General features: G+C 42.9%; 1 protein-coding gene across 1 annotated transcript in view; it reads right to left on the bottom strand.

Annotated features, from left to right (window-relative positions):
* Positions 1-508: 508 nt before the first annotated feature.
* LOC140737414 (NF-kappa-B inhibitor beta-like) overlaps positions 509-27,284 on the bottom strand; it is a 55,247-nt gene continuing 28,471 nt past the window's right edge. Inside the window, exons 5-6 of the mRNA XM_073063903.1 lie at positions 25,402-25,647; positions 509-4,532 (exon numbers count right to left, since the gene is read on the bottom strand). Of these exons, the coding sequence (XP_072920004.1) occupies positions 4,497-4,532; positions 25,402-25,647 (282 nt within the window). The 3' untranslated portion in view covers positions 509-4,496. The remainder of the gene's footprint in view (positions 4,533-25,401; positions 25,648-27,284) is intronic.

Raw genomic sequence — 27,284 nt, 5'->3', positions numbered from 1 at the left:
CGGAAAACACAGGATGTTTATGTGCATAAACAGAAATATAATATTGAACACAGGCTAGTTGAGGACTTCAGGTGAACTTGCCTGTCATGGGATTGATTATTGCCTCGTTTACCCACAGCATTCCCTCAACATGGCATCAGATGCTCATTTTCTGAACAACAGGAGCACACAATGTAAAAAAATACTTCCAGACTGGCAAACTGCTGCTACGCTCTTTCAAAGCAGGAGAGTGGATGATGAGGTGTAGGTGAGGCTTGAACCCACAAGTATAGCAGGCTGACAGATGCACACTCCCCACTACACTTTTATTCAGTCAACTTATGAAAAGGTACTCCTGTCCCTAGCATCACTTTATGCACATAAAATCAATATATCTATATATTTATTGTGTTTTATGCAATCTTCATGCAATGTTTTAAACGCTGTCAGATCTGAAGTAACAAATGTATTGACGAATGACAACAACCTTGAAACCAAAGACTTTACTCAACAGTACCAAGAGAGCCCATAATATTTGCAACATTTATTTGTCAGTTCTTTAAAAAAAAGTGCTCAATATTCTAAGTGGTTACATCTGACTCTAAGGCAAGCAACACACTAGTTCAGTCCTGGTGTGTGTTTACAGTGAAGCTGGGAAATAAGACAATTTTAAAGTACAAGTCAAACTCCTTCACATAAAGGCATGGCTGTACACCAAACACTGCCCAACCTCAACAAAATTAGGCAAATTGTGCTCTAACAGCTTTTCTGGATCAGCTTCACTGAATGGAACATTCTGTGCACGTGCAAACAGGGTGAAGTATGAAATAGAAGTACAAAATAGGAACAAAATTACCTAAACTTTGTAGTCTCTTTAAAGACAAGTCACTAGTAAAACTATTCACATCGACAAAAAGAAAATGTTGACGTACTTCAGCATATCCCACAGGTCAGAATTTGCAACTACTAGTGACATTTATAAGCATGGTTCCATTCCGCATATGTATGTCAAATTCAGGAGGAAATGCGTATTGAAAAATTACTAACTAAATTTGGAAGTATATGCTATCGTGTGTGATCAAACGTGTCCATCCCTATCTTGGCATGACTCCACTTAGGTTCAAGTGAATTCTACAAGTAAAGCTGCTGAGCCGGTTAGATTTTGTTTGTTTATTTGTTCTACTGGGAATGTGGATTGTCTTTCCACCCCACAACTAATAACTGCTTTCAGTCTGAAGCTTAAGTTGGGGCACATCAGTCAGCTGACAGTCTTCACTTCCAACTCTTGCCGGAGGATATGCTAAAGTCCAGTACTGGCTAAGATAACCAAATCCGTTAGAAATGCTCTTAGCAATTATGGTTAGATGATAGCAAGGCAGAGGCTTTGGTGTACAGGAGATAAAAAGCAATGGAAGAATCGCTTTTCATCTTCAGTAGGATATGTCTGTCCTGGTGGAAGTTCAGGAATGAAACTAGGATCTTTAATGTTAAAAACAGGAGACGCTACACAAACCAGGATATTGTCTTGGAATTTCCAGGAATGGGGTGTTTGGATTTAAGTTTCAACCCCCATGGAAGTTGTCATATTTTATTGTTTTACAAGACTGAATCACAGAGGATTTAATTTGACCTTTTTTTAAAACACTGGTTAACAGAAAAAGTATTTCACGTCTAAGTGAAAACAGATCTCTACAAAGTGAGCCAAATTAATTACAAATAAAAAATAATTGATCGTGCAAATATTCACTCTCTTTAATATGACAAACCCAATCATCACTGGTGCAGCAAATTGGATTAAAGTGTCCTAGCTATATATAAACCCGTGTGCAGTTAAGGTGTTTCGATTGTAGTAAAAATTTAACTGTATCTGGAAGGTCCAACTGCGGGTGAGTCAGTATCCTGGCAAAAACTACACCAAGATGACAAAAGGACACTCCAAGCAACTCCACAAAAAGGTTATTGGAAAGCACAAGTCAGGAGATGGATATGAAAAAAATTTCCAAGTCACTGAATATCCCTTGAGTACAGTTAAGTGAATTATCAACAAATGGAATGAATATGGCACAGCTGTAAATCTGCCTAGAACAGACCGTCCATGCAAGTGAGGGAGGCCCATGACAACTCTGGAGGAATTACAAGCTTCAGTGGCTGAGATGCGAGAGACTACGCATACAATTGTTGCCCGGGTGCTTCACCAGTCACAGCTTTATGGGAGAGTGGCAAAGAGAAAGCCACTGCTGAAATAATCACATGAAATCTCGGCTGAATTTTGCCAGAAGTCATGTGGGAGACTCTGAAGTCAACTGGAAGAAGGCTCTATGATCTGATGAAACCAAAATTGAGCATTTTGGCCATCACACTAAATGCTACGTTTGGCGTAAATATTGCACATCATCAGAAACACACCATCCCTACCATAGTGGCTGCATCATTCTGTTGGGATGCTTCACTGCAGCAGGCCCTGGAAGGCTTGTGAAGGTACTGGGTAAAATGAATGCAGTAAAATACAGGGAAATGCTGAAGGAAAACCCGATGCAGTCTGTAGATTTGTTTTCCAGCAGGATAATCACCCCAAACATTATGCCAAAGCTACACAGGAATGGCTTTAAAACAACAAAGTTAATGCCCCGGAATGGCCAGGTCAGAACCCTGACATCAATCCAATTGAGAATGTGTGGTTGGACTTGAAAAGGGCTGTTCACTCACGATCCCCATGTAATCTGACAGGGCTTGGGCAGCAGGTTTTCCATGTTTCTGTAGAGAAGAATGGGGTAAAAATTGCACAAAGCTGATAGAGACCTATCCACAGATTCAAGGCTGCAATTGCTGCCAAAGGTGCTTCTACTAAATACTGACTTGCAGGGGGTGAGTAATTATGTAATTATTTTGTGTTTAATAATTGTAATAAATTTAGACCAATTTGTAGAAATTTGTGTGTGGCATAGGTAGCTAAGGGTCAATTTTGACCTCACTGAATAGTGACACAGGCTTGCACTTTGACCTTCTGATCTCTTCTCAATCCAGATTGGAGGCAAAAAAAAAATCTTTCTGACTGGAAAACCTATCTTTTTAAACACATTTTCATGATAATACTCCTTGTGGTAAAAGACTAGCTTTAGGAGGGATTTCCAAATCACACCTACGGTAATTAAAGGGATAACCCCAAGCTCAAGCCTTCGATGAAGGGCAAAGAATGAACAGTGTGCAGGGACATAACTGTCACTGACTGTGGCTCTCCAAAAGGGAAGTGTTTACAACGTGTGAAATGTCCGAGCGAAGGGCAGAGGGGGAAGTGGCAGTAAGTACATTCCCCACCCCTTACACTTCCGGGCTTTCAAAAGGAGTCTCACCAAACGCACCAATGTAACTAAGGCAACCAAACTATTTAGGTTATGACTTCTTTAAATATCAAAAATGATATATGTCTTAACATATGGACTTTCTATAATTTTATGAAATGAGGAAACTCATTTTGATGTACAATTTTTTTTATTCAGTTCTCTTCCTTGTCCTAATGAAGACTATGTTAACCTCATAACATATGCTTGCATATTCCAGCCAAGGGAAAGTTAAAAAGAAAAATGAGAGTATTTTGAATTACTGAGTTGTAAATGCTTTCCCTAAACACTGTGAATGAGCTGATTCTATGTCTATCAGTAGTCTCTAAATGTGCAGTGACATATCTATTATCTTTATCTGACCAAGAGGGAGGAATCAAATCGCACTGAGTTACAGAAGCTGCTACAGCACATTCAAACACATTGCATCCTAAATTCTTAAATGCTGACTCTAATTTCTTACACATTTGGTAAACTATTGCTGGGAAGTTCCTGCAGCAAAACGAAAACTCGGTCAGCATTCACACAGTAACAAAACTGACAAGTTTGCACAAGTCCACATACACAAACTGTTATTCATTTGGTGCCAAGGAGGCAGGTGTGGCAAAGCAGAAATACAGAGTTACTTCTTCAAAACTTGGTGTCAGATTCACTTCTGGGGCTCCGGCTGAGAACATTGTTGATGAAGCCGCGACTGAAGGGTGGCAATGCCACCGAGCAAAACACTGGGAGCAGCAGCACATTTTAAAAACATCAACTTTACCCTCCCTTCTCACATACAGCCTCTCTGCTTCACTGCAACCCCAAACCCATCCATGTAACTCCATTCCCCCATCATTCAAGTTAAGCAATCAACACTAAGATCTGCTTGTCCAAGTTTGCCCTCCACCTCAAAACACATCTCCATGCTGCCAAAGCCCAGAGTCTGCTCGCTGCATGAACTGCTCGAGTTTTCGATCATCCTTTTCGAAGGACAACAGCCAGATACCTTCAAACCACATATCCATACTTGCAAACACAAGGATATAAAAACTACTCCAAATGCAAGATATTGTTTCAATGCAAAAGTTACACGACAATTAAAAAGGGACTAAAGGTTCTTCACAGCAGTCCGAATGAACCACTTTAATGCTAGTTTTAATCTTTAAATATGACACTGCAGGGTTTTCTGATCTTCCATTAATATCCGTGCACCACAAAGTCATCATACTCTCCCTAAAAGCAAAAAGAGGAAAAAAAAGTTAATAGAACAGAACATTTGGAAAATTTTGTAACATGAAGGGTCAGTTTACTTGTTGGTCGAATGCCACTTCCATCATGCTGGTCATCGACTGGCCTGTTTGAAGTGTGCAGCAGCTCTTTCCCTTTGGTTGCCTTGTGTGCCACAGCACCTGTGTTCGGTTTCAGGCACCTCAGGGGCTTACCTTTGTCTCCGGGCACTTGCCATTGGGAAATTGTGCTCCAGATGCACTCTTAGCAAAGTACCTGTTTATTGAATGTTTGGTTTTCTAGTTGTGTAATGTGGGGAGACTTAATGAGGTAGTTGTTGAGTTAGGTGTTACTGAATGTTTAGGTATCCTAAGCTTGTGTAACTTAGATGTTTGGCAAAATGTTTACCTGTCCATAAATAAATTGGAGTGGCATAGTCAGCACAACACTTTATAGTACATGCGATCCAGGTTAAATTCCCGCCACTGCCTGTATGGAGCATGTACGTTCTCCCCGTGACCACATGGGTATTCTCCAGGTGCTCCGGTTTCCTCCCACAGTCCAGAGACATATTGGTTCGTAGGTTCATTGTTCTAAATTGTCTCATGATTAGGCTAGGTTTAAATTGGTCAGAGTGGTGTGACTCGAAGGGCCGAATAGGCTTACTCCGCACTGTACGTCAATAAATAATGATTAATGTGCTTATTCATAATCAGTCTCTTCTGTCTCACTTCTCAAATCTGTGAAATTGCTTCCTCGTAACAAATGTATTTTGCAGCACTCAGTTCAATCGCTGTCCATAACTTTTAATGTTACTCCTTCAGTGTCATCTACAAGATTTGCCCAAGGAAAGTTTTGGTCCTCCCTAATGTAACGCTCAGCACAAGTGTGCCACATGCTAATCACCCACTGTACACAGGGAGAGCTTGCTGATCTGCCCATTAGATCTTTGTGGTTGCTCAAGTTGGTACTTTGTTAGAACGTAGAAGAGTACAGCACAAGAACAGGCCATTCAGCCTACAATGTTGAGCTGAACCGGCTACAAAGCAAATCAAATACACCCAAACACTAAACACTCCGACCTACACCACTGACCCTTCATCATCTTCCTTACATCCATGTGCCTATCCAAACATCTCTTACAAGCTTCTAATGTGTTTGCCTCTACCACCACACCAGGCATCCACCACTGAGTAAACAACCTACCCCTCACATCACCCTTGATATCACATCACTCTTCAAGAAGGGAGAGTGGCAGAAGATGGTTAATTATTAGTCAGTTAGTCTGACCTCACTGGTTGGGAAGGTGTTGGAGTCAATTATTAAAGATGAGGTTTCAGGGTACTTGGAGGCACATGATAAAATAGACTGTAGTTTTCCCAAAAGAAAATATTGCCTGACAAATTTGTTGGAATTCTTTGAAGAAATAACAAGCAAGCTAGACAAAGGAGAATTGGTTGATGTTGTGTACTTGGATTTTCAGAAGGCCTTTGACAAGGTGCCACACATGCTTAACAAACTACAAGCCCACAGTATTACAAGAAAGATTTCAGTATGGATAAAGCAGAGGCTGATTGGGAAAAGAGTGGGAATAAAGGGGGCCTTTTCTGGCAGGCTGCCAGTGACTAGTAGTGTTCCACAGGGGTCTGTGTTGGGACCACTTCTTTTTATATTATGTCATTATTTGGATGATGGAATTGATGGCTTTGTTGTAAAGTTTGCATACAATAGGAAGACAGATGAAGGGTCAGTAAACACAATACACTGCAGATACTGTGGTCAAATCAACACGTACAAACAAGCTGGATGAACTCAGCAGGTCAGGCAGCATCCGTTGAAATGAGCAGTCAACGTTTCAGGCCGAGACCCTTTGTCAGGATGAAGGGTCAGGTAGTTTTGAGGAAGTAGAGAGGTTACAGATGGACTTGGACAGATCAGGAGAAAGGACAAAGAAATGGCAGATGGATAGTGTCTGAAGTGAATGGTAGAAGAAAGGGTAGACTATTTTCTAGAAAAACACAAAAAAAACTGAGGTGCAAAGGGACTTGGGAGACCTTGTGCAGGATTCCCTAGGAAGGTTTCCTGACGCAATATGTAGATAAGACAACTAGAGGAGAGGCCGTACTTGATCCGATATTGGGAAATGAACCTGGTCAGGTGTCTGATCTCTCGGTGGGACAGCATTTTGGATGTAGTAACCACATCTCCTTCACCATAGCGCTGCAGAGGGATAGCAGCGGACAATTTGGGAAAACATTTAATTGGTGTAGGGGGAAATATGATGCTATTAGGCAGGAACTTGGGAGCACAAATTGGGAGAAGATGTTCTAAGGGAAATGCGCGGCAGAAATATAGCAGAAGTTCAAGGGACATTTTCATGGAGTTCTGCATAGGTATGTTCCATTGAGGCAAGAAAAGGATGATAGGGTTAAAGAACCATGGTGTACAAAGGATGTAGAAAATTTAGTTAAGAAAAAAAGAAAAACTTACGCAAGGTTCAAAAAACTAGGAACTGTTAGGGCTCTAGAAAATTACAAGGTTGCTAGGAAGGAGCTTAAAAATGGAATTAAGAGAGCCAGGGGGGCCATGAGAAGGCCTTGGAGAGGAGGATTATGGAAAACCCCAAAGCATTCTACAACTATAGGACCAATCAGGTGCGATAGTGGAAATGTGTGCATGGAGCCAGAGGAGGTAGCTCAGGTACTCAGTGAATACTTTAACTTCAGTATTCACCAGGGAAAAGGAACTTGGCAATTGTGGGGATGACTTACAGTGGACTGAAACGCTTGAGCATACAGGCATTAAGAAAGAGGATGTGCTGGAGGTTTTGAAAAGCATTAAGATAGATAAGTCACCAGGACCTGATGAGATATACCCCAGACTACTGTGGGAATTGAGGGATAAGATTGCTGAGCTTCTAGCGATGATCTTTGTGTCATCAATAGGGACGGAGATGTACCAGAGGATTGGAGGGTTGCAAATGTTGTTCCCTTGTTTAAGAAAGGGAGTAGAGATAACCCAGGAAAGTATAAACCAGTGAGTCTTATTTCAGTGGTGGGCAAGTTGTTGAAGATCCTGAGAGGCAAGATATATGAGCATTTGGAGACATAATCTGATTAAGGATAGTCAGCATGGCCTTGTCAAGGACAGGTCTTACCTTACGAGCCTGATTGAATTCTTTGAGGATGTAACAAAACACATTGATGAAGGCAGAACCAGTGGATGTAGTGCATATGGATTTCAGTAAGGAATTTGATAAGGTACCCCATGCAAGGCTCATTCAGAAAGTAAGGAGGCATGGGATCCAAGGAGGCCTTGCTTTGTGGATCCAGAATAGGTTTGTCCACAGAAGGCAAAGGGTGGCTGCAGATGGTTCATATTCTGCATGAAGGACAGTGACCAGTAGTGTTCCACACAGATGTGTTCTGGAACCCTCCTCTTAGTGATTTTTATAAATTACCTGGATGAAGAAGTAGAAGAGTGGGTTAGTAAGTTTGCTGTGTTACGAATGTGCCACAACTCTGAGGGGCCGAAGGGTACAAAGTAGCCCCCTCCTTTTCGAGAATCACAAGATCGCTATTAATTCGGGTCTGGGACCCAGGAAATGAGAGAGAGAAGTCCAGAATACACAGGTTTTGGAATGTGTGTCCAGGCCCCAGAAAGGCGGAACCATTGATAACGGCCATTGTCTCTTGGAGACGGAATTGTGTATTGAGTACTGTACTATTCATTGAAGCCCTCAGGGAATGACCAGAGAGGGTTGGTTGAGGGATTGCATCATCCCAACCTGACTGGCATCTGAGACCCCGTGAGTAAGGATAAAAGAGGGTCTGGGGAACAACCCCTTCAGATGCACCAGGAGAAACGTATGAGACCGGTGGGGGCTTGTGTGTGTCCATCCTTGCCCGGATGACAAGTCTTCAATGGAACGGCCTCGCTAAAGGACGAATACAGATCAAGATCGGATAAAGGAGAGCTGGCAAGTTTCAAAGATCTGTCTCTCTCTCCAACCAAAAAGCTGCAGCCTGAATGAACTGAGTGACTTTTATATTTCCATCGGACAATACATTATCCCCTAGACAACGATAGAGCTATTTCTTATTGATTATTATTATACCCGCACTTTTAGATCTAGTATTGACAATATATAGTATCTGTATGTTTGCATTGATATTATTTTTGTGTATTTTTACCAATAAATACTGTTAAAAATAGTACCATCAGACTTCAACGGACCTCTCTATCTTTGCTGGTAAGTGACCCAGTTACGGGGTTCGTAACAGCTGATGAAACAAAGGTTGGAGGTGTTGTGGACAGTGTGGAGGGCTGTCAGAGGTTACAGTGGGACATCAATAGGATGCAAAACTGGGCTGAGAAGTGGCAGATGGAGTTCAGCCCAGTGAAGTGTGAGGTGGTTCATTTTGGTAGGTCAAATATGATGGCAGAATATAGCATTAATGGTAAGACTCTAGGCAGTGTGGAGGATCAGAGGGATCTTGGGGTCTGAGTCCATAGGACACTCAAAGCTGCTGTGCAGGTTGATTCTGTGGTTAAAAAGGCATATGGCGCGTTGGCCTTCATCAATTGTGGGATTGAGTTTAAGAGCCGGGAGGTAATGTTGCAGCTCTATAGGACCCTGGTCAGACCCCACTTGGAGTACTGTGCTCAGTTCTCGTCACCTCACTACAGGAAGGATGCAGAAACCATAAAAAGGGTGCAGAGGAGATTTACAAGGATGTTGCCTTATGAGAATAGGTTGAGTGAACTCGGCCTTTTCTCCTTGGAGTGACAGAGGATTAGAAGTGACCTGATAGAGCTGTATAAGATGATGAAAGGCATTGATCGTGTGGATAGTCAGAGGCTTTTCCCCCCAGGGCTGAAATGGCTAGCACGAAAGGACACAGTTCTAAGGTGCTTGGAAGTAGCTTCAAAGGAGAAATCGGGGTAAGTTGTTTTTTTTTTAAAACGCAGAGTGGTGAGTGCGTGGAATGGGCTGCCGGCAACGGTGGTGAAGGCGTATAGGATAGGAATTTTTAAAGAGACTCCTGGAGCTCAGAAAAACAGAAGGCTATGGGTAACCTACGTTTCTGTGACCATTGCCCTGCCTCAGGTGTGTGGAACGACTCAGGCTAAGCTGCTAGTCGGGCCCAGGCTACGCCATCTTATCCGAGAGCTGAGTCTACACAACTAGAACAGTCTCTTGTAGGCACCCACAATCCCATTCAGGGAATGCAAGTAGAAGGTACCTGTATGGGCTGCTACTCCACATCCTAGCTCTTGTCCACCGTCCCGACACGCCATGGCGGTGTGTCTTTTCATCTGGAGGTCCCCAATGGAAGTCCCTTTACGAGGGAGTTCTTCCCATGCACCTGGGGGATCTGGGGTGGAGGCTGCTGCATAGAGTGGAGCCCTGCAATAAGTTCTTTAGTTTGTACATGGACCTCCCAGCCGCATGTAACCTCTGCGGGCTGAGACCGTGTACCACATGCACATGGAGTGTGTGAGGCTGCAGCCCCTTTTTGTGTAAGTGCGTAGGCTGCTTCTCGCCTTCTGGTTACATTTTAGCCCCACCCTATTTATATGCAGTCTTTCAGTAAGGAGGGGGGCATGGAGGGATGAGGATGTCCTTGTCAACTTGCTTCTGGGACTGACGAAATCAGCCATCTGTGGGTCTTGAAAATGGGTGGTGGGAGGATCTGCCCAGGCAGACTGCCTAGCAATGTTTAGCGGGTATGTTCATACCCGGGTAAATATTGAGAAGGAACACGCACTGTCCACGGCGACCACAGAGCATTCCAGGACCGTTGGGCTCTGCGGGGGGCTATTGCCATCACTGACAGAGATGGAAACATTTTTAATGTGTATTGTCTATTTGTAGTCTATTAACTGCGTTAGTCACTGGTTTGTATATATAGCACTGAATCTGTAATAAAGATATTTTGTATATTAAAAAAAGAGAAGTGGCAGATGGACTTCAACCCAGATAAGTGTGAAGTGGTTCATTTTGGTAGGTCAAATTTATAGACAGAATATAATATCAATGTTAAGACACTTCGTAGTGTGAAGGATCTGAGAGAACTTGGGGTCCATGTACATAGGACACTCGAACCTGCTGTGTATGTTGACAGTGTTGCTAAGAAGGCGTATGGTGTGTTGGCCTTCATCAACCACAGGATTGAGGTTACAGCTATACAAGACCTTGGTCAGACCCCACTTGGAGTACAGTGTTCAGTTCTGGTCGTGTCACTACAGGAAGGATGTGGATGCTCTAGAGAGTGCACAGTGGAGATTTACAAGGATGTTGCCTGAATTAGAGGGTGTACCTTATGAGAATAGGTTGAGTGAACTTGGCCTTTTCTCCTTGGAGCGACGGAGGATGAGAGGTGACATGATAGAAGATGATGAGGGGCATTGATCCTGTGGATAACCAGAGGCTTTTTCACAGGGCTGAAATGGCTAACACGAGAGAGCATAGTTTTAAGTTGCATGGAAATAGGTACCCAGGGAATGCCAGGGGTAAGTTTTTCCACACAGGGAGTGGTGGGTGTGTGGAATGCACTGCCAGCGGCGCTGGTGGAAACGGATACAATAGGATCTTTTAAGAGCCTCTTAGATAGGTACATAGAGCTTAGAAAAATAGAGGGCTATGCAGTAGGGAAATTCCAGGCAGTTTCTAGAGTAGGTTGGGACAGCATTGTGGGCTGAGGATCTGTATGTGCTGTAGATTTCTACATTTTATGTTAATTTGCCGGTTGAGTGTTGTGAGAAAGGCAAATGCAACGTTAGCATTCATTTTAAAAAGCAAATCTGCAGATGCTGGAAATCCAAGCAACACACGCAAACTGCTGGAGGAACTCAGCAGGCCAGGCAGTGTCTATGGACAGAGCAACACACGCAAACTGCTGGAGGAACTCAGCAGGCCAGGCAGTGTCTATGGAAAAGAAAACAGTTGACAATTTGGGCCAAGACCCTTCGGCAGGACTCTATGGGTCTCAGTCAAAACTTCGACTGTACTCTTCCACAGATGCTGCCTGGCCTTCTGAATTCCTCCAGCATTTTGTTGATTCAGTTTAAGAGGATTAGAACATAGAAGCAAGGGTGTAATAAAGCACTGGAGTGGCCTCACTTGGGAGCATTGTGAGCAGTCCTGGGTCCTTTATCTCAAAAAGGATGTGCTGAAACTGGAGAAGATTCAAAAGAGGTTCACGAAAATGATTCCAGGATTGAAATGGTTTCTCATATGAAGAGTGTTTGATGGCTCTGTGCCTATATTCACCGGAATTCAGAAAAATGAGCTCATTGAAAACTATCAAATGCTGAAAAGCTTTGATAGAGAGTGAATGTGTAGAGGATGTTTCCTATGATGGGAGAGACACAGCTTCAGAATAGAGGGGCATCCTTTTAGAAAAGAGATGAGGAATTCCTTTAGCCAAGGAGTGGTGAATCTGTGGAATTCTTTGCCATAGGCAGCTGTGGAGACAAAATCTTTATGTATGTTTAAGGCAGAGATCGATAGCTTCTTGACTGGTCAAGTCATGAGGGATACGGGGAGAAGGCACATGAGGAGTATCGTCAATAGCTTTGAGCCCAGGGGAGACTCACAAGGATAATTCTGGAAATGAAGGGGTTAACATATGAGCCTGTACTCACTGGCATTCAGAAGAATATGTGGGGATCTCATTGCAACATACTGAATGGTGAAAGGACTAGATAAGGTGGATGTGGAGAGGGGGAATCCGGAACTAGAGGGCACAGCTTCAAAACTGAGGGTCACCTTTTAGAACAGAAGGAGGAATTTTTTTTAGCCAAAGAGTGGTGAATCCTTGGAATGCTCTGCCACAGACAGAGGTGGTGGCCAAATCTGTGGATATATTCAAAGAGGAAGTTTATAGATTCCTGACCGGTCTGGGCTTCAAAGGATATGGTGTGAAGGCAGGTGTATGGGGCCGAATGGGATCCGGGGTCAGCCGTGATGAAATGGCACAGTAGATCTGATGGGCTGAATGGCCTAATTCCACTCCTATGACTTATAGTCTAAAGCAGGAGATTGGGACTGAGAGGAAAACTGGATCAGCCATGATAAAGTGGCCTAATTCTGCTCCTATCTTACGGTCTTGAACCTACACCCCCCCACCCGACCTCACCTTCAATGCATACTCTCTGGTGTTAAGACATTTGAACCCTGGGAAACAGATACTCCCTTGTTCACTCTATCTATGCCTCTCATAGTCTTACAAAACTCTCAGATCTCCCCTCAGCCTCCACCGCTCTAGAGAAAACAACCCAAGTTTATCCAGCCTCTTGTGATAGCCAAGCAGCATTCTTGTAAACCTCTTCTGCACCTTCTCCAACGTCTCAACGTCCTTCCTATAGCGGGGCAACCAGAGCTGTATGCAATATTCCAGATGTGGCCTAACCAGAGTTCAATAATGTTGCAACATAACTTCTTGACTTTTTAACTCAATGCCTTGACTATTAAATGCACACATTCCAAAAGCCATCTTAGCCACCTTATCGACCTGTGGCCATCTCAATAACTAATGCAGATGCTTACAATGTTTCCCTTAGATTTTTACTGGCTTGCCAGAATAACACCACCAGCTGATTGTAAATGTGGAAGAAACTGTTGAGACAATCAACTAATTTTAATGATTTGTCAACAAGATTTGCTGTTGAACTGAAAGAGGAACTATAAACTCCTGACAGAAGATAAGTGCCTAGCAACTGCTTGATATACACAAACATCTTGGTCAGTTCTCTGGCTTATGTGTGCTAAATGTGTGTATGATGGTCTCGTGGGTGCGCCGTTGCACAGGTTTTTTTTAAAAAGGGTCTTTTTCACAGTTCTTCATCCCAACAATTGCAGATGAGGAGCTAGTCCATATAACAATCACAGCACGGAAACAGGCCATTCCGGCCCTCCTAGTCCATGCCGAACTCTTAATCTCACCTAGTCCCACCTACCCGCACTCAGCCCATAACCCTCCACTCCTTTCCTGTCCATATACCTATCCAATTTTACCTTAAATGACACAACTGAACTGGCCTCTACTACTTCTACAGGAAGCTCATTCCACACAGCTATCACTCTCTGAGTAAAGAAATACCCCCTCGTGTTTCCCTTAAACTTTTGCCCCCTAACTCTCAAATCATGTCCTCTCGTTTGAATCTCCCCTACTCTCAATGGAAACAGCCTATTCACGTCAACTCTATCTATCCCTCTCAACATTTTAAATACTCGATCAAATCCCCCCTCAACCTTCTACGCTCCAATGAATAGAGACCTAACTTGTTCAGCCTTTCTCTGTAACTTAAGTGCTGAAACCCAGGTAACATCCTAGTAAATTGTCTCTGCACTCTCTCTAATTTATTGATATCTTTCCTATAATTCGGTGACCAAAACTGTACATAATATTCCAAATTTGGCCTTACCAATGCCTTGTACAATTTTAACATTACATCCCATCTTCTGTACTCAATGCTCTGATTGATAAAGGCCAGCGTTCCAAAAGCCTTCTTCACCACCCTATCTACATGAGACTCCACCTTCAGGGAACTATGCACTGTTATTCCTAGATCTCTCTGTTCCACTGCATTCCTCAATGCCCTACCATTTACCCTGTATGTTCTATTTGGATTATTCCTGCCAAAATGTAGAACCTCACACTTCTCAGCATTAAACTCCATCTGCCAACGTTCAGCCCATTCTTCTAACCGGCATAAATCTCCCTGCAAGCTTTGAAAACCCCCCTCATTATCCACAACACCTCCTACCTTAGTATCATCGGCATACTTACTAATCCAATTTACCACCCCATCATCCAGATCATTAATGTATATGACAAATAACATTGGGCCCAAAACAGATCCCTGAGGCACCCCGCTAGTCACCGGCCTCCATCCCGATAAACAATTATCCACCACTACTCTCTGGCATCTCCCATCTAGCCACTGTTGAATCCATTTTATTACTCCAGCATTAATACCTAACGACTGAACCTTCTTAACTAACCTTCCATGTGGAACTTTGTCAAAGGCCTTGCTGAAGTCCATATAGACTACATCCACTGCCTTACCCTCGTCAACATTCCTCGTAACTACTTCAAAAAATTCAATAAGGTTTGTCAAACATGACCTTCCACGCACAAATCCATGCTGGCTACTCCTAATCAGATCCTGTCTATCCAGATAATTATAAATACTATCTCTAAGAATACTTTCCATTAGTTTACCCACCACTGATGTCAAACTGACAGGTCTATAATTGCCAGGCTTACTTCTAGAACCCTTTTTAAACAATGGAACCACATGAGCAATACGCCAATCCTCCGGCACAATCCCCGTTTCTACTGTCATCTGAAAGATCTCCGTCAGAGCTCCTGCTATCTCTACACAAACTTCCCTCAAGGTCCTGGGGAATATCCTGTCAGGACCCGGAGATTTATCCACTTTTAAATTTCTTAAAAGCGCCAGTACTTCCACCTCTTTAATTGTCATAGGTTCCATAACTTCCTTACTTGTTTCCCACACCTTACACCATTCAATATCCTTCTCCTTAGTGAATACCGAAGAGAAGAAATCGTTCAAAATCACTCCCATCTCCCTCGGCTCCACACATAGCTGACCACCCTGATTCTCTAAGGGACCAATTTTATCCCTCACTATCCTCTTGCTTTTAATATAACTGTAGAAGCCTTTCAGATTTACTTCCACCTTATTTGCCAAACCAAACTCGTAACTTCTTTTAGCTTTTCTAATCTCTTTCTTAAGATTCTTAAGTCTTAGCAAGTAAATACACTGAACAAAAATGTGACCGGCTTCAACCTAACTAAGTTGACAAGCGTTATGCATGGCAGACCTTCATACTCATTGGCAGGGGTTGATGAACGATGGCACACGAACAAGGAGGAACTTGTTCCTGATTATACTCCAGATTCTTCTGCTGGAAGCAGTTATGTAAAATGCAGTCAGATAGCCCAGGTGTAATTTCATTCTCATTACTGAATTATGGTCACAACTCAGCTTCAAAGTAATGCATGGAGCAGGAATTTCAGCAGTGGGGTGCAGAAGGGCATAATCATCACAAAATCCTCACAATTTAAGGAGGGGGGTGGTGTGGTGGGTTGGTGAGAGGGAAGGAGAGAGAGACCAAATTAAAAATGTGTCAAATTAGAAACTAAGCAGCTGATATCATGGGGCAACACCTTGACAGTGTCAGGTCAAAAGCCACAATGAAGTCTGGCAAGTATCTGGAATACTTTTCCCTGTCCTCCAGAGTAATTAGATAATTAAAAAATTCTTTCCTTGTTTCTTTATTGATGATTGAGATACAGTGCGGAACAGGCCCTTCCGGTTCCGTGAACCATGTCGCACAATCCCCCCATTTAATCTTACAACTAAGCACAGTACAATTTACAATGACTAATTAACCTACCAACCAGCATATCTTTGGACTGTGGGAAGAAACCTATGTGATCATGAGAACATACAAACTCTTTACAGGCACCAGGTGGAATTGAACCCAGGTCGCCTGTACTGTAAAGTGCTGTGCTAACCACAATGCTACCGTGTCGTCATTATTGTTCCCTGCAGCCCCAACTGTGATAGACCCATCTGCACCTAAAAGTAACGGCCACATCCAGTTTTTGGGATGAAATGCAAACACTGGGGTACACCTAAAATTACACGTAGACCAGGGGTTCCCAACCTTCACCATTAGCTGAAGGGTCTATGGACTGTAGGTTAAGAACCCCTGCCATAAAGGTTAACTGCTGGCTCACTCAGTGCTATAGTACTCTCTAAAGTGACCATTCTTGCTTGTAGATGAGTAACGTTCATCCATTTGACTGCACAAGCTCAACCGCAAGCTAATTTTCTCACCAGCCGTGTGCATACTCTCTTTAGCAGTATGTTGCTGGATCTCAGGGTGATTCACTTTGAGGGAACTATTTGGTCATCCCAGCCAAGAGCACTGCATCAACATTTACTGAAACAAGATCTGGGGTTTGCCGGCTCGTAACACATAACCAGCACCTTTAAGCACTAAGCTAACAAGGCCAAAGCCCAAACCTACGTCCGTTGTCGTGAGAGGTGGAATGGGTAAGGCTGGCAAACAGGGAGATGGTGAAGCTGTATACAATGGATTACAGAAATATTGATGAACTCCAAACATGCCATTCACTTTGGACAATGGAAGACAGGAGATCTTCAATGGCTTACGTGCCACTGGGAACTAAGGGCCCGAGAGGAAAAAGAACTAGGTCAACAGCTGCCAAGGTTTCCAAATCATCCAGTAGATGCTTACACTGGAACAGTGTCTGGCTTCCTCAGAGGGATAAAGTGAGAATGTATAACAGTTGAGGCTAAGTTCCCTCGCCTTCAGTATTGGAATGTGTCCTCCTTGCAGCATTTGGAGTAAAGTTAACACAACATGTCTCCAGGAGGACCACCACCTTGTCGTAGGGTTTGGTGGCTTGTGCGCCTCAATGACCCCAAGGGCTGACTGTTGGCTGCAGTCAGGGCCTTTATGCTTTGGCTCTTGGTAGGGTCACCTGTGCCAAACAGGTCAAAGGGTAGAGCCCAGAGTAAGAGTAGTCCATTGGTCTGCCAGGTTCAGCTCAGGGCTAACAACCTTGACTGGTAGAAAAAAGATTGTTAAGGAAACAGCAATGAAGAAAACCATTATTGCTGCCTTAAACACCAGTGGTGTAATGGACAGTATGTAAGTAACAAACAGGAAAAATGTTAACACCAGCAAAGATGCACCCTTAAGACTTTCTTCACTAGCTATTTTTAAATATAAAAGTGAATGATATGTATACATATCCTCATTAACAAGTTAACATGTTAGAATCTTAATATCCATTTCATTGCACCCTTCTACTTATTGCTAATTAGCATCACCTCCTGCAAACTCTCTCAATTAACTGATTGGAATTCACTTTTTTTGTAGTCCCACCAACCACCAGTTGAATTTTCACCATTTACAGCTGGTTGAGGTTACACTCCATTGTTAAGATACATACTGTAGTATACAAGCAAATGTGAACTGCCCCTTTGAACCCTAACCAGATGATTGCACGCTTCGACAAACTGGTAGTTCAAGACACCAAAATGAAACTGGTGTTTCAAGTTAAGGAGAATTTTGACGGAGGAACTTGAGTTCAGATAGAGATGCTTTATTGTGGAAAAATGTTCCAAGATGCTTAACTGGAGTAATTTGAAGCAACAATGTACTTACTTATTTATTGGGATGCAGCTTGGAACAGGCCCTTCTGGCCCTTTCAGCCATGCTGCCCAACCTTAGCCTAATCATGGGACAATTTACAAAGACCAATTAATCTACCAACTGGTACGTCTTTGGACTGTGGGAGGAAACAGGAGCACCCAGGGGAAACCCACACAGTCACGGGGAGAACAGACAAACTTCTTACAGGTAGCGGAGGGAATTGAACCTGTGTCGCCTGTACTGTAAAGCTACCATGAATCTTATTTGAAGCCATATTAGCACAGGTTGATGGAACTTAGTAGTTTAAATGGTTTGATGTGGACTAGATGGGCCAAAGGGCCTGTTTCTGGTCTGTACTTTTCTATGACTATCAGATATTAGCAAAAAAAAAGTACATTGAGATTCACCTGAAGGAAAATCTAAATAGGATTAGCCAGCTGAAAGCATAAACAGGAAAATCACGGGTATGGACTACAAATGGAGATCTGGGGGAAATATAGGGCCACAGACAAAAGACCATATGACATATGAATAGAATTAGGCCAATCAGCCCATCAACTTCACTCCGCCATTTGTGTCTCCCCTAGTTTTGGAAACCCCCACCAGAGGAAACATCCTCTCCACATCCACTTTATCAATCAGCAATCGGTAGGTTTCAATGAGATCACCATGATTCCTTCTAAATTCCACTAAGTACAGGCCCAAAGTTGCCAAACACTCCCATGTTGACTCCTTCATTCCCTGAATCATGCTCGTGAATCTCCTCTGGATTCTCTCCAACGATAATACATCCTTTCTGAGACAAGGGGGCCAAAACTGTTGACAATACTCCAAGTGCAGCCTAACTAGTGTCTTATAAAGCTTCAGCATTACTCTGTTGTTTTTATATTCTATTCCACTTGAAATAAATACCAACGCTGCATTTGCCTTCTTTACCACAGACTCAACCTCTGAATCAACCTTCTGGGAGTCTTGCATGAAGACTCCCAAGTCCCTTTGCACCTCTGATGTTTGAAATTTCTCCACATTATATGACAGTCGGTATTATTGTTCCTTTTACCAAAATATATTATCATGCATTTCCTAACACTACACTCCATCTGCCACTTTTTTGCTCATTCTTTCAATTTGTCCAAGTCCTGCTGCAATTACATTACTTCCTCAGCACTGCCTACCCCTCCACCTATCTTTGTATCATCTGCAAACTTTGCCACAAAGCCATCAATTCCACAATCTAAATCACTGACAAACAATGTGAAAAGTAGCAGTCTTAATACTGGCGATTGAATGAAGACAATCTAAAAGCATTTGTTAGTAAGAGTAAGAATTTTAAAATGAAAACATTTCTGAAAGCAAAGTCGATCAACAAACTTCATAGCAAAGGGTGACTGGTGCAAGTCTAGTAATATAAGAACATAAGAACATAAGAAATAGGAGCAGAAGTAGGCCATCTGGCTCGTTGAGCCTGCTTCACCATTCAATAATGTCTCCACCTACCTGCCTTTTCCCCATAACCCATAATTCCCCAACTATGCAAAGATCTATCTAATTTTGTCTTAAATATATTTACTTAGCTAGCCTCCACTGCTTGACCGGACAGAGAATTCCACAGATTCACCACTCTTTGGGAAAAGCAGCTCCTCCTCATCTCCATCTTAAATTTACTCCCCCAAATCTTGAGGACCTGTCCCCTATTTCTAGTCTCACCTACCGGTGGAAACAACTTTTCTGCCTCTAACTTTATTTATCACTTTCTTAATTTTATATGTTTCTATAAGATCTCCTCTCATTCTTCTAAATTCCAGTGAGTACAGTCCGAGGGGACATGATCTCTCCTCATAGCCTAACCCCCTCATCTCTTTACTTGAATGCCTCCACTAATAAAAGCAAGCATTCCATAAGCCTTCTTAATGACGTTATCAATCTGTGTAGTCTCTTTCAAAGAGCTATGGCCTTGGACCTCAAGATTTCTCTGCTCAGCAACACTTAACAGGGTACTGTCTCCTTGCATCTGCCCTACCAAGGTGCAACACCTCACATATATCTGGGCTAAACACCATCTGCCATTTCTCTGCCCATAACTGTAACTGATTTATATAGTGCTGTATTAAAATTGTTAAAGTAAATGCCATGTATATTAAGACCATAAGATATAGGAGAAGTAGGCCATTCAGCCCTTCCAAGTCTGCTCCGGCATTCAATCAAGAGCTAATCCAATTCTTCCAGTCATCCCCACAACCGTGCCTTCACCCCATACCCTTTGATGCCCTGGCTAATCAAGAACCCATTAATCTCCGCCTTAAATATACCCAATGACCTGGCCTCCTAAGCCACTCATGGCAACAAATTCCAAAGATTTACCACCCTCTGACTAAAGTAACTTCTCCACATCACAGTTCTAAATGGACGTCCTTCAATCCTGAAATCGTGCCCTCTTGTCCTGGATTCCCCTACTATGGGAAATAACTTTGCCATATCGAAACTGTTCAGGCCTTATAGACAATAGGTGCAGGAGTAGGCCATTCAGCCCTTCGAGCCAGCACCGCCATTCAATGTGATCATGGCTGATCATCCACAAACAGTACCCTGTTCCTGCCCTCTCCCCATATCCCTTGACTCCGCTATCTTTAAGAGCTGTATCTAAATCTTTCTTGAAAGCATCCAGAGAATTGGCCTCCACTGCCTTCTGAGGCAGAGCACTCCATAGATCCGCAATTCTCTGGGTGAAAAAAGTTTTTCCTGAACTCCGTTCTAAATGGCCTACACCTTATTCTTAAATTGTGGCCTCTGGTTCTGGACTCCCCAAACATCGGGAACATGTTTCCTGCCTCTAGCGTGTCCAATCCCTTAATAATCTTATATGTTTCAATTAGATCCCCTCTCATCCTTCTAAATTCCAGTGTATACAAGCCCAGTCGCTCCAATCTTTCAACATTTGACAGTTCCGCCATCCCGGGAATCAACCTCATGAACCTATGCTGCAAGAATAGCAAGAATGTCCTTCCTCAAATTTGGAGCCCAAAGCTGAACACAATACTTCAGGTGGGGTCTCACCAGGGCTCTGTACAACTGCAGAAGGATCTCTTTGCTCCTATACTCAACTCCCCTTGTTATGAAAGCTAACATGCCATTAGCTTTCTTCACTGCCTGCTGTATGTGCATTTTAACATTCAGAATGTTTTTATAAGATCCTCCCATCATTCTCCTGAACTCCAGGGAATACAGCCCAGGAGCTGCCAGACGTTCCTCATACCCTTTCATTCCTGGAATCATTCTTGTGAATCTTCTCTGAACCCTCTCCAACGTCAGTATATCCTTTCTAAAATAAGGAGCCCAAAACTGCACCCAATACTCCAAACGTGATCTCATGAATACCTTACAGAGCCTCAACATCACATCCCTGCTCTTATATTCTATACTTCTAGAAATGAATGCCAACATTGCATTCGCCTTCTTCACAACTGACTCAACCTGGAAGTTAATCTTTAGGGTATCTTGCACAGGGACCCCTGAATCTCTTTGCAACTCTGCATTTTGAATTCTCTCACCATCTATAGTCTGCCTGCTAATTTCTTCCACCAAAGTGCATGAACACTTTCCAATATTGTATTTCATTTGCCACTTCTTTGCCCATTCCCCTAAACTATCTAAGTCTCTCTGTTTCCTCAACACTACCCGCTCCTCCACCTATCTTTGTATCACCTGCAAATATAACCAAAAATCCATTAACCACATAACAATTACAGCACAGAAACAGGCCATCTCGGTCCTTCTAGTCCGTGCCGATGCCTACCACTCACCTAGTCCCACTGGCACGCGCTCAGCCCATAACCCTCCATTCCTTTCCTATCCATATACCTATCCAATATTACTTTAAATGACAATACCGAACCTATCTCTACCACTTCTACTGGAAGCTCATTCCACACAGCTACCACTCTCTGAGTAAAGAAATTCCCCCTCGTGTTACCCTTAAATTTTTGCCCCCTAACTCTCAACTCATGTCCTCATTTGAATCTCCCCTACTCTCAATGGAAAAAGCCTATCCACGTCAACTCGATCCATCCCCCACCAAAATTTTAAATACCTCTATCAAGTCCCCCCTCAACCTTCTACGCTCCAAAGAATAAAGACCTAACTTGTTCAACCTTTCCCTGTAACTTAGGTGCTGAAACCCAGGTAACATTCTAGTAAATCTTCTCTGTACTCTCTCTATTTTGTTGATATCTTTCCTATAATTCAGTGACCAGAACTGTACACAATACTCCAAATTCGGCTTTACCATTGCCTTGTACAATTTTAACATTATTTTGCAACTCCTATACTCAATGCTCTGATTTATAAAGGCCAGCATACCAAAAACTTTCTTCACCACCCTATCCACATGAGATTCCACCTTCAGGGAACTATGCACCATTATTCCTAGATCACTCTGTTCTACTGCATTAATACCGTAGTCCAAGTCATTGACATACATCGTAAAAAGCAGCGGTCCCAACACTGACCCCTGTGGAACTCCACTGGTAACCGGCAGCCAGCCAGAATAGGATCCCTTTATTCCCACTCTCCGTTTTCTGCCAACCAGCCAATGCTCCACCCGTGCTAATAACTTCCCTGTAATTCCATGGGCTCTTACCTTGCTAAGCAGCCTCATGTGTGGCACCTTGTCAAAGGCCTTCTGAAAATCCAAGTGCACCACATCTACTGCATCTCCTTTGTCCACCCTGCTTGTAATTACCTCAAAGAATTGCAGTAGGTTTGTCAGGCAGGATTTTCCTTTCAGGAAACCATGCTGGCTTTGGCCTATCTTGTCATGTGCTTTCAAGTACTCCATAAACTCATCCCTAACAATCGATTCCAACAACTTCCCAACCACTGATGTCAGGCCATAGTTTCCTTTCTGCTGCCTCCCACCCTTCTTAAATAGCAGAGTAACATTTGCAATTTTCCAGTCATCCGGTACAATGACAGAATCAATCGATTCTTGAAAGATCATTGTTAATGCCTCCGCAGTCTCTCCAGCTACTTTCTTCAGAACCCAAGGGTGCATTCCATGAGGTGCTGGAGATTTATCCACCCTCACAACATTAAGCTTCCTGAACACCTTCTCAGTTGTAATTTTCACTGCAAAAACTTCACTTTTGAATGTCTGGTATACTGCAGACGTCTTCCACTGTGAAGACTCATGCAAAATACACATTCAGTTCCTCTGCCATCTCTACACTTCTCATTACAATAGCTCCAGCGTCATTTTGTAATGGTCCTATATCTACCCTAGACTCTCTTTTACCCTTTATATACTTGAAAAAGCTTTTAGTCTCTTCTTTGATATTAGTCGCCAGTTTCTTTTCATAATTCATCTTTTCCTTCCTAATGACCTTCGTAGTTTCCTTCTGCAAGTTTTTAAAAGCTCCCCAATCCTCTATCTTCCCACTAGCTCTGGCTTCTTTGTATGTCCTCTCTTTTGCTTTTACTTTGGCTCTGACTTCTCGTCAGCCATGGTAGTGTCCTTCTTCCGTTTGAAAATTTCTTACTTGGAATTTATCTGTCTTGCTCTTCCCTCATTTTTCGCAGGAACTCCAGTCATTGCTGCTCCACTGCCCTTCCTGTAAATGTCCCTTTCCAGTCAATTTTGGCCAGTTCCCCTCTCATGCCATTGTAATTTCCTTAATCCACTGACACACTGGAATTTTGTTCCTCCTTCTCGAATTTCAAAGTGAACTCGATCATATTGTAATCACTGTTCCCTAAGGGTTCCTTAACCTTAAACTCTCTTATCACCTCCAGATCATCGCACAACACCCAATCCAGCACAGCCCCTAGTGGGCTCAACAACAAGTTGTTCTAAAACGCCATCCCTTAGACATTCTACAAATTCTCTCTCTTGAGGTCCAGTACTGACCTGGTTTTCCAAATCCACTTTCATGTTAAAATCCCCAATGATTATAATGACATTGCCTTTCTGACACACCTTTCCTGTCTCCTGTTGTAATTTGTAATCCACATCCTGGCTGCTGTTTGGAAGCCTGTATACAATTGCCTTTAGGGTCTTTTTACCCTTGCCATTTCTTAACTTAACCCATAGAGACCTTACACCTTACACCATAATCCTATGTCACCTTTAATGATTTAATATTATTTCTTATACACAGAGCCACACCACCCTCTCTGCCTACTAAACTATCTTTCCGATACACCGCATATCCTTGGAAGTTCGGCTCCCAAAGGCAGCCATCCTTTAGCCAAGTTTCAGAGATGGCCACAATGTCATATTTGCCGATCTGTAGCTAAATTTCAAGATCATCCATTTTATTCCTTATGCCGTGTGCATTCAAATATAACACTTTCAGTCCAGTATTTGTTGCTTTCTGTTTTAACTGCACCACGCCTCTATTGCCTGTAACTCATTCCACTGGCTGTGATTAAACCTCATCTCCTGCCTGTTCTTTCTATAATCTCTGTTGCATGCTTTGATTTATTTCTGTTTTTCCCTCCCTCAACCCTATCATTTCGGTTCCCATCCCCCTGCCAAATTAGTTTAAACCCTCCCTAATGTACCAGCTAGGATATTGGACCCCTTTGAGTTATGGTGTAACCTGTCCTTTTTTGTAGAGGTTGCACCTCCCCCAGAAGAGGGCCCAATGATTCAGGAAACTGAAGCCCTGTCCCCTACGCCAGTCTCTCAGCCACACACATTAATATGCCTGATCATGCCATTCGTGCGCTCGCTAGCACATGGCACAGGCAGCAATCCTAACATTACTGTCCTACAGGCCCTGCTTTTCAGCATCCTACCTAACTCCCTGAATTCTCTATTCAGGATTTCCTCCCTTTTTCTACCAACGTGTGCTGCTCTGTACTATCTGACCGTCACCCACTTCTCCAACTCCTGCAGCCTTGGCATGACTAACTTCCTGTAGCTCCTCCCTATCTCCTGTTCACTCTCCCTAATAAGCTGTAGGTCATCGAACCACAGTTCCAGATCCCTAACACAGTCTCTCAGGAGCTGTATCGGTGCACCTGGTGCAGATGTGACATCTGGGAGACTGGAAGATTCCCAGGATTCCCACATCTGACACCCTGAGCAAATACTAACCTACTGACATGTTCTCTATTCCTCAAAAAAATGCGAAGAAAAACCAAAAATGAAATATTAATATAAAGGAAAAATTCACAAAGCTAAGGTGAAAGAATCAGGAAGTGGAACACTTTGAAACAGCTGGCAGAGGTGTCATAGGCCAATTGGTATACTTCAGTGTGTGATATGCCAAGTAAACAAGGGAGCTCACACTCTAGCTCTTTTTTAAGTAGTTCTTAAGAGTTTTAAAAAAAGCTAGATTTATGTCTCCTGATTAGTGCATGAGCAATCAACTTGTCCCAATTCCAAAGGTTACAGATTGGGGACACCACAATAACAGCACTGGAATTAAGGAAGTACAAAGAATCATCAAACTGTGACTCAGTTGCAGGCGGAAAGGAAAAAAAACTCCATTGTAGAATGCTCATCTTCACCTTGAAAATATCTGTCTAATGTGGAAACATCCTTCCTCCTTCGGACTGTTCAAGTACAGAAACTCTCTTCTAATATCATAGCTGAGTTGTACCCACCCACGAGTATTTGGAGTTCAATTAAACAGCTTTACGTACCACACCATCTTCGTCTATTCCTTCATCTTCGTCTGACTCATCATCTGTAATTGGTTCTGAAGAGCCATAGTCTCTGAGCATTTGGGTTATTCCAGAATCGGGCAAGAACACTGCCAGACAAATTGGTGTGTAGCCATTGTACATCTGGGCATGAACATCTGCTCCCCTCTTTAGTAAGAGTCTGACGATGTGAGGATTCTGCTTTTCTACTCCCAAATGTAATGCAGTCCGACCTGCACATTTCTCCTACAGACAGAAATTGAAGTTTAAATATCCCATAGGTTTCCCTTTACAAAAAAAAACACCTTCTGACTTCATGTTATTGTCAATGTTTTTTTGCAGGGGAGGGGTTGGGGATTTGATGTTCTAGCACTGTTTTTTGGGTAGGCATTCAGTTAATTTTTGTGCGAGGGAGGAGTTTGGGGGTGAGTGGGTTGGGGTTTGATAGCTCTTGTTTTTTTCCCCCTTTTGTGTGATGGGGGAAGGGGGATGTCTTTTCTTTCAATGACTCCATGGTTTTTCTGTATTGGATGGCTATTTGGAGAAGACAAATCTCAGAGTTGTATTCTACATACATACTTTGATAATAAAATGAACCTTTGAACCTTTAATTTCATCAGTAAGATGATCATTTCTGTTCATGCATCACACCCCAAAAACAGAGTGATACAGGGAAGCTACAAGTCATCCTAATTGATATTTATTTAGAGATACAGCACGGATCAGGCCCTTCCAGCCCAATGAGCCATGCTGTTCAGAAACCCGCCTATGTAACCCTAACCTAGGCACAGGACAATTCACAATGACCAATTAACCTAATAACTATAAGACCACAAGATGCAGGAGCAGAATTAGGCCATTCAGCCTATCAAGTCTGCTCTGCCATTCCATCATGGCTAATCCCTGATCCAATTCAGCCTGCCATCTTGCCATAACCTTTGATGCCCTGACCAATCAGGAAACAATTTTTGCTTTAAATATATCCATGGTTTTGGCCTCCACAGCTGTCTGTGACAGACCATTCCACAGATTCAGTACTCTCTCGCTAAAGAAAAAGCCTCCTTATCTCTAAGGGTTACCCCTCAATTTTGGGGCTGTGCCCTCTAGATCTGAGCACCCCCACCAAAGGAAACATCCTCTCCACCTCCACTTTATCTAGTCCTTTCAATATTCAGGTTTCAATGAGATACCCTGCCCCCCCCCACATTTTTTTTTTACCAAACTCCAGTGAGTACAGGTCTAAAGCTGCCAAACTCTCCTCATATGTTAACCCCATTATTCCTGCAATCATCCTCATGAACCTCCTCTGGAATCTCTCCAATGGCAACACATCCTCTCTGAGATATCGGGCCCCAAAAACTGTTGACAATACTCCGTGACTAGTGTCTTATAAGCCTCAGCTTGATCCCTTTACCAACAGAGCCATACCACCACCTATGCCTTCTTGCCGGTCCTTTCCATGCAAAGTGTATCTTTTAATATTAAGCTCCCAACTATAACCTTCTTTCAGCCACAACTCAGTGATGCCCACAACGTCATACTGACCAATCGCTAATTGCACCACTAGTAGGTCTTCAGACTGTGGGAGGAAACCCACACAATCATGGAATGTCCACTCTCCTTACACCAGAACTGAACTCTGTTGCCCTGAGCTGTAATAGCATCTTACTAATCAATACTTTAGCGTGGCGCTCCTGTAGCCAGAAACAGTCGATATTTAGTGCGTTGAAAATCCTAAACACTGGAGAATAACTAACAGTTTCTGGACTACCTTTGACCATTAGGAGGCATGTTTGAGCAAGTACTGCTGCTACTTTTTGGGCATTTCCAGGAGTTAAGCTGAGGATGGGGTATAGGAACAAAGCACAAGGGAAAAAAATCTA

This window comes from Hemitrygon akajei, chromosome 12, assembly GCF_048418815.1.
Source record: "Hemitrygon akajei chromosome 12, sHemAka1.3, whole genome shotgun sequence".
NCBI lineage: Eukaryota > Metazoa > Chordata > Chondrichthyes > Myliobatiformes > Dasyatidae > Hemitrygon > Hemitrygon akajei.
This window is presented reverse-complemented; position numbering and strand designations above follow the sequence as displayed.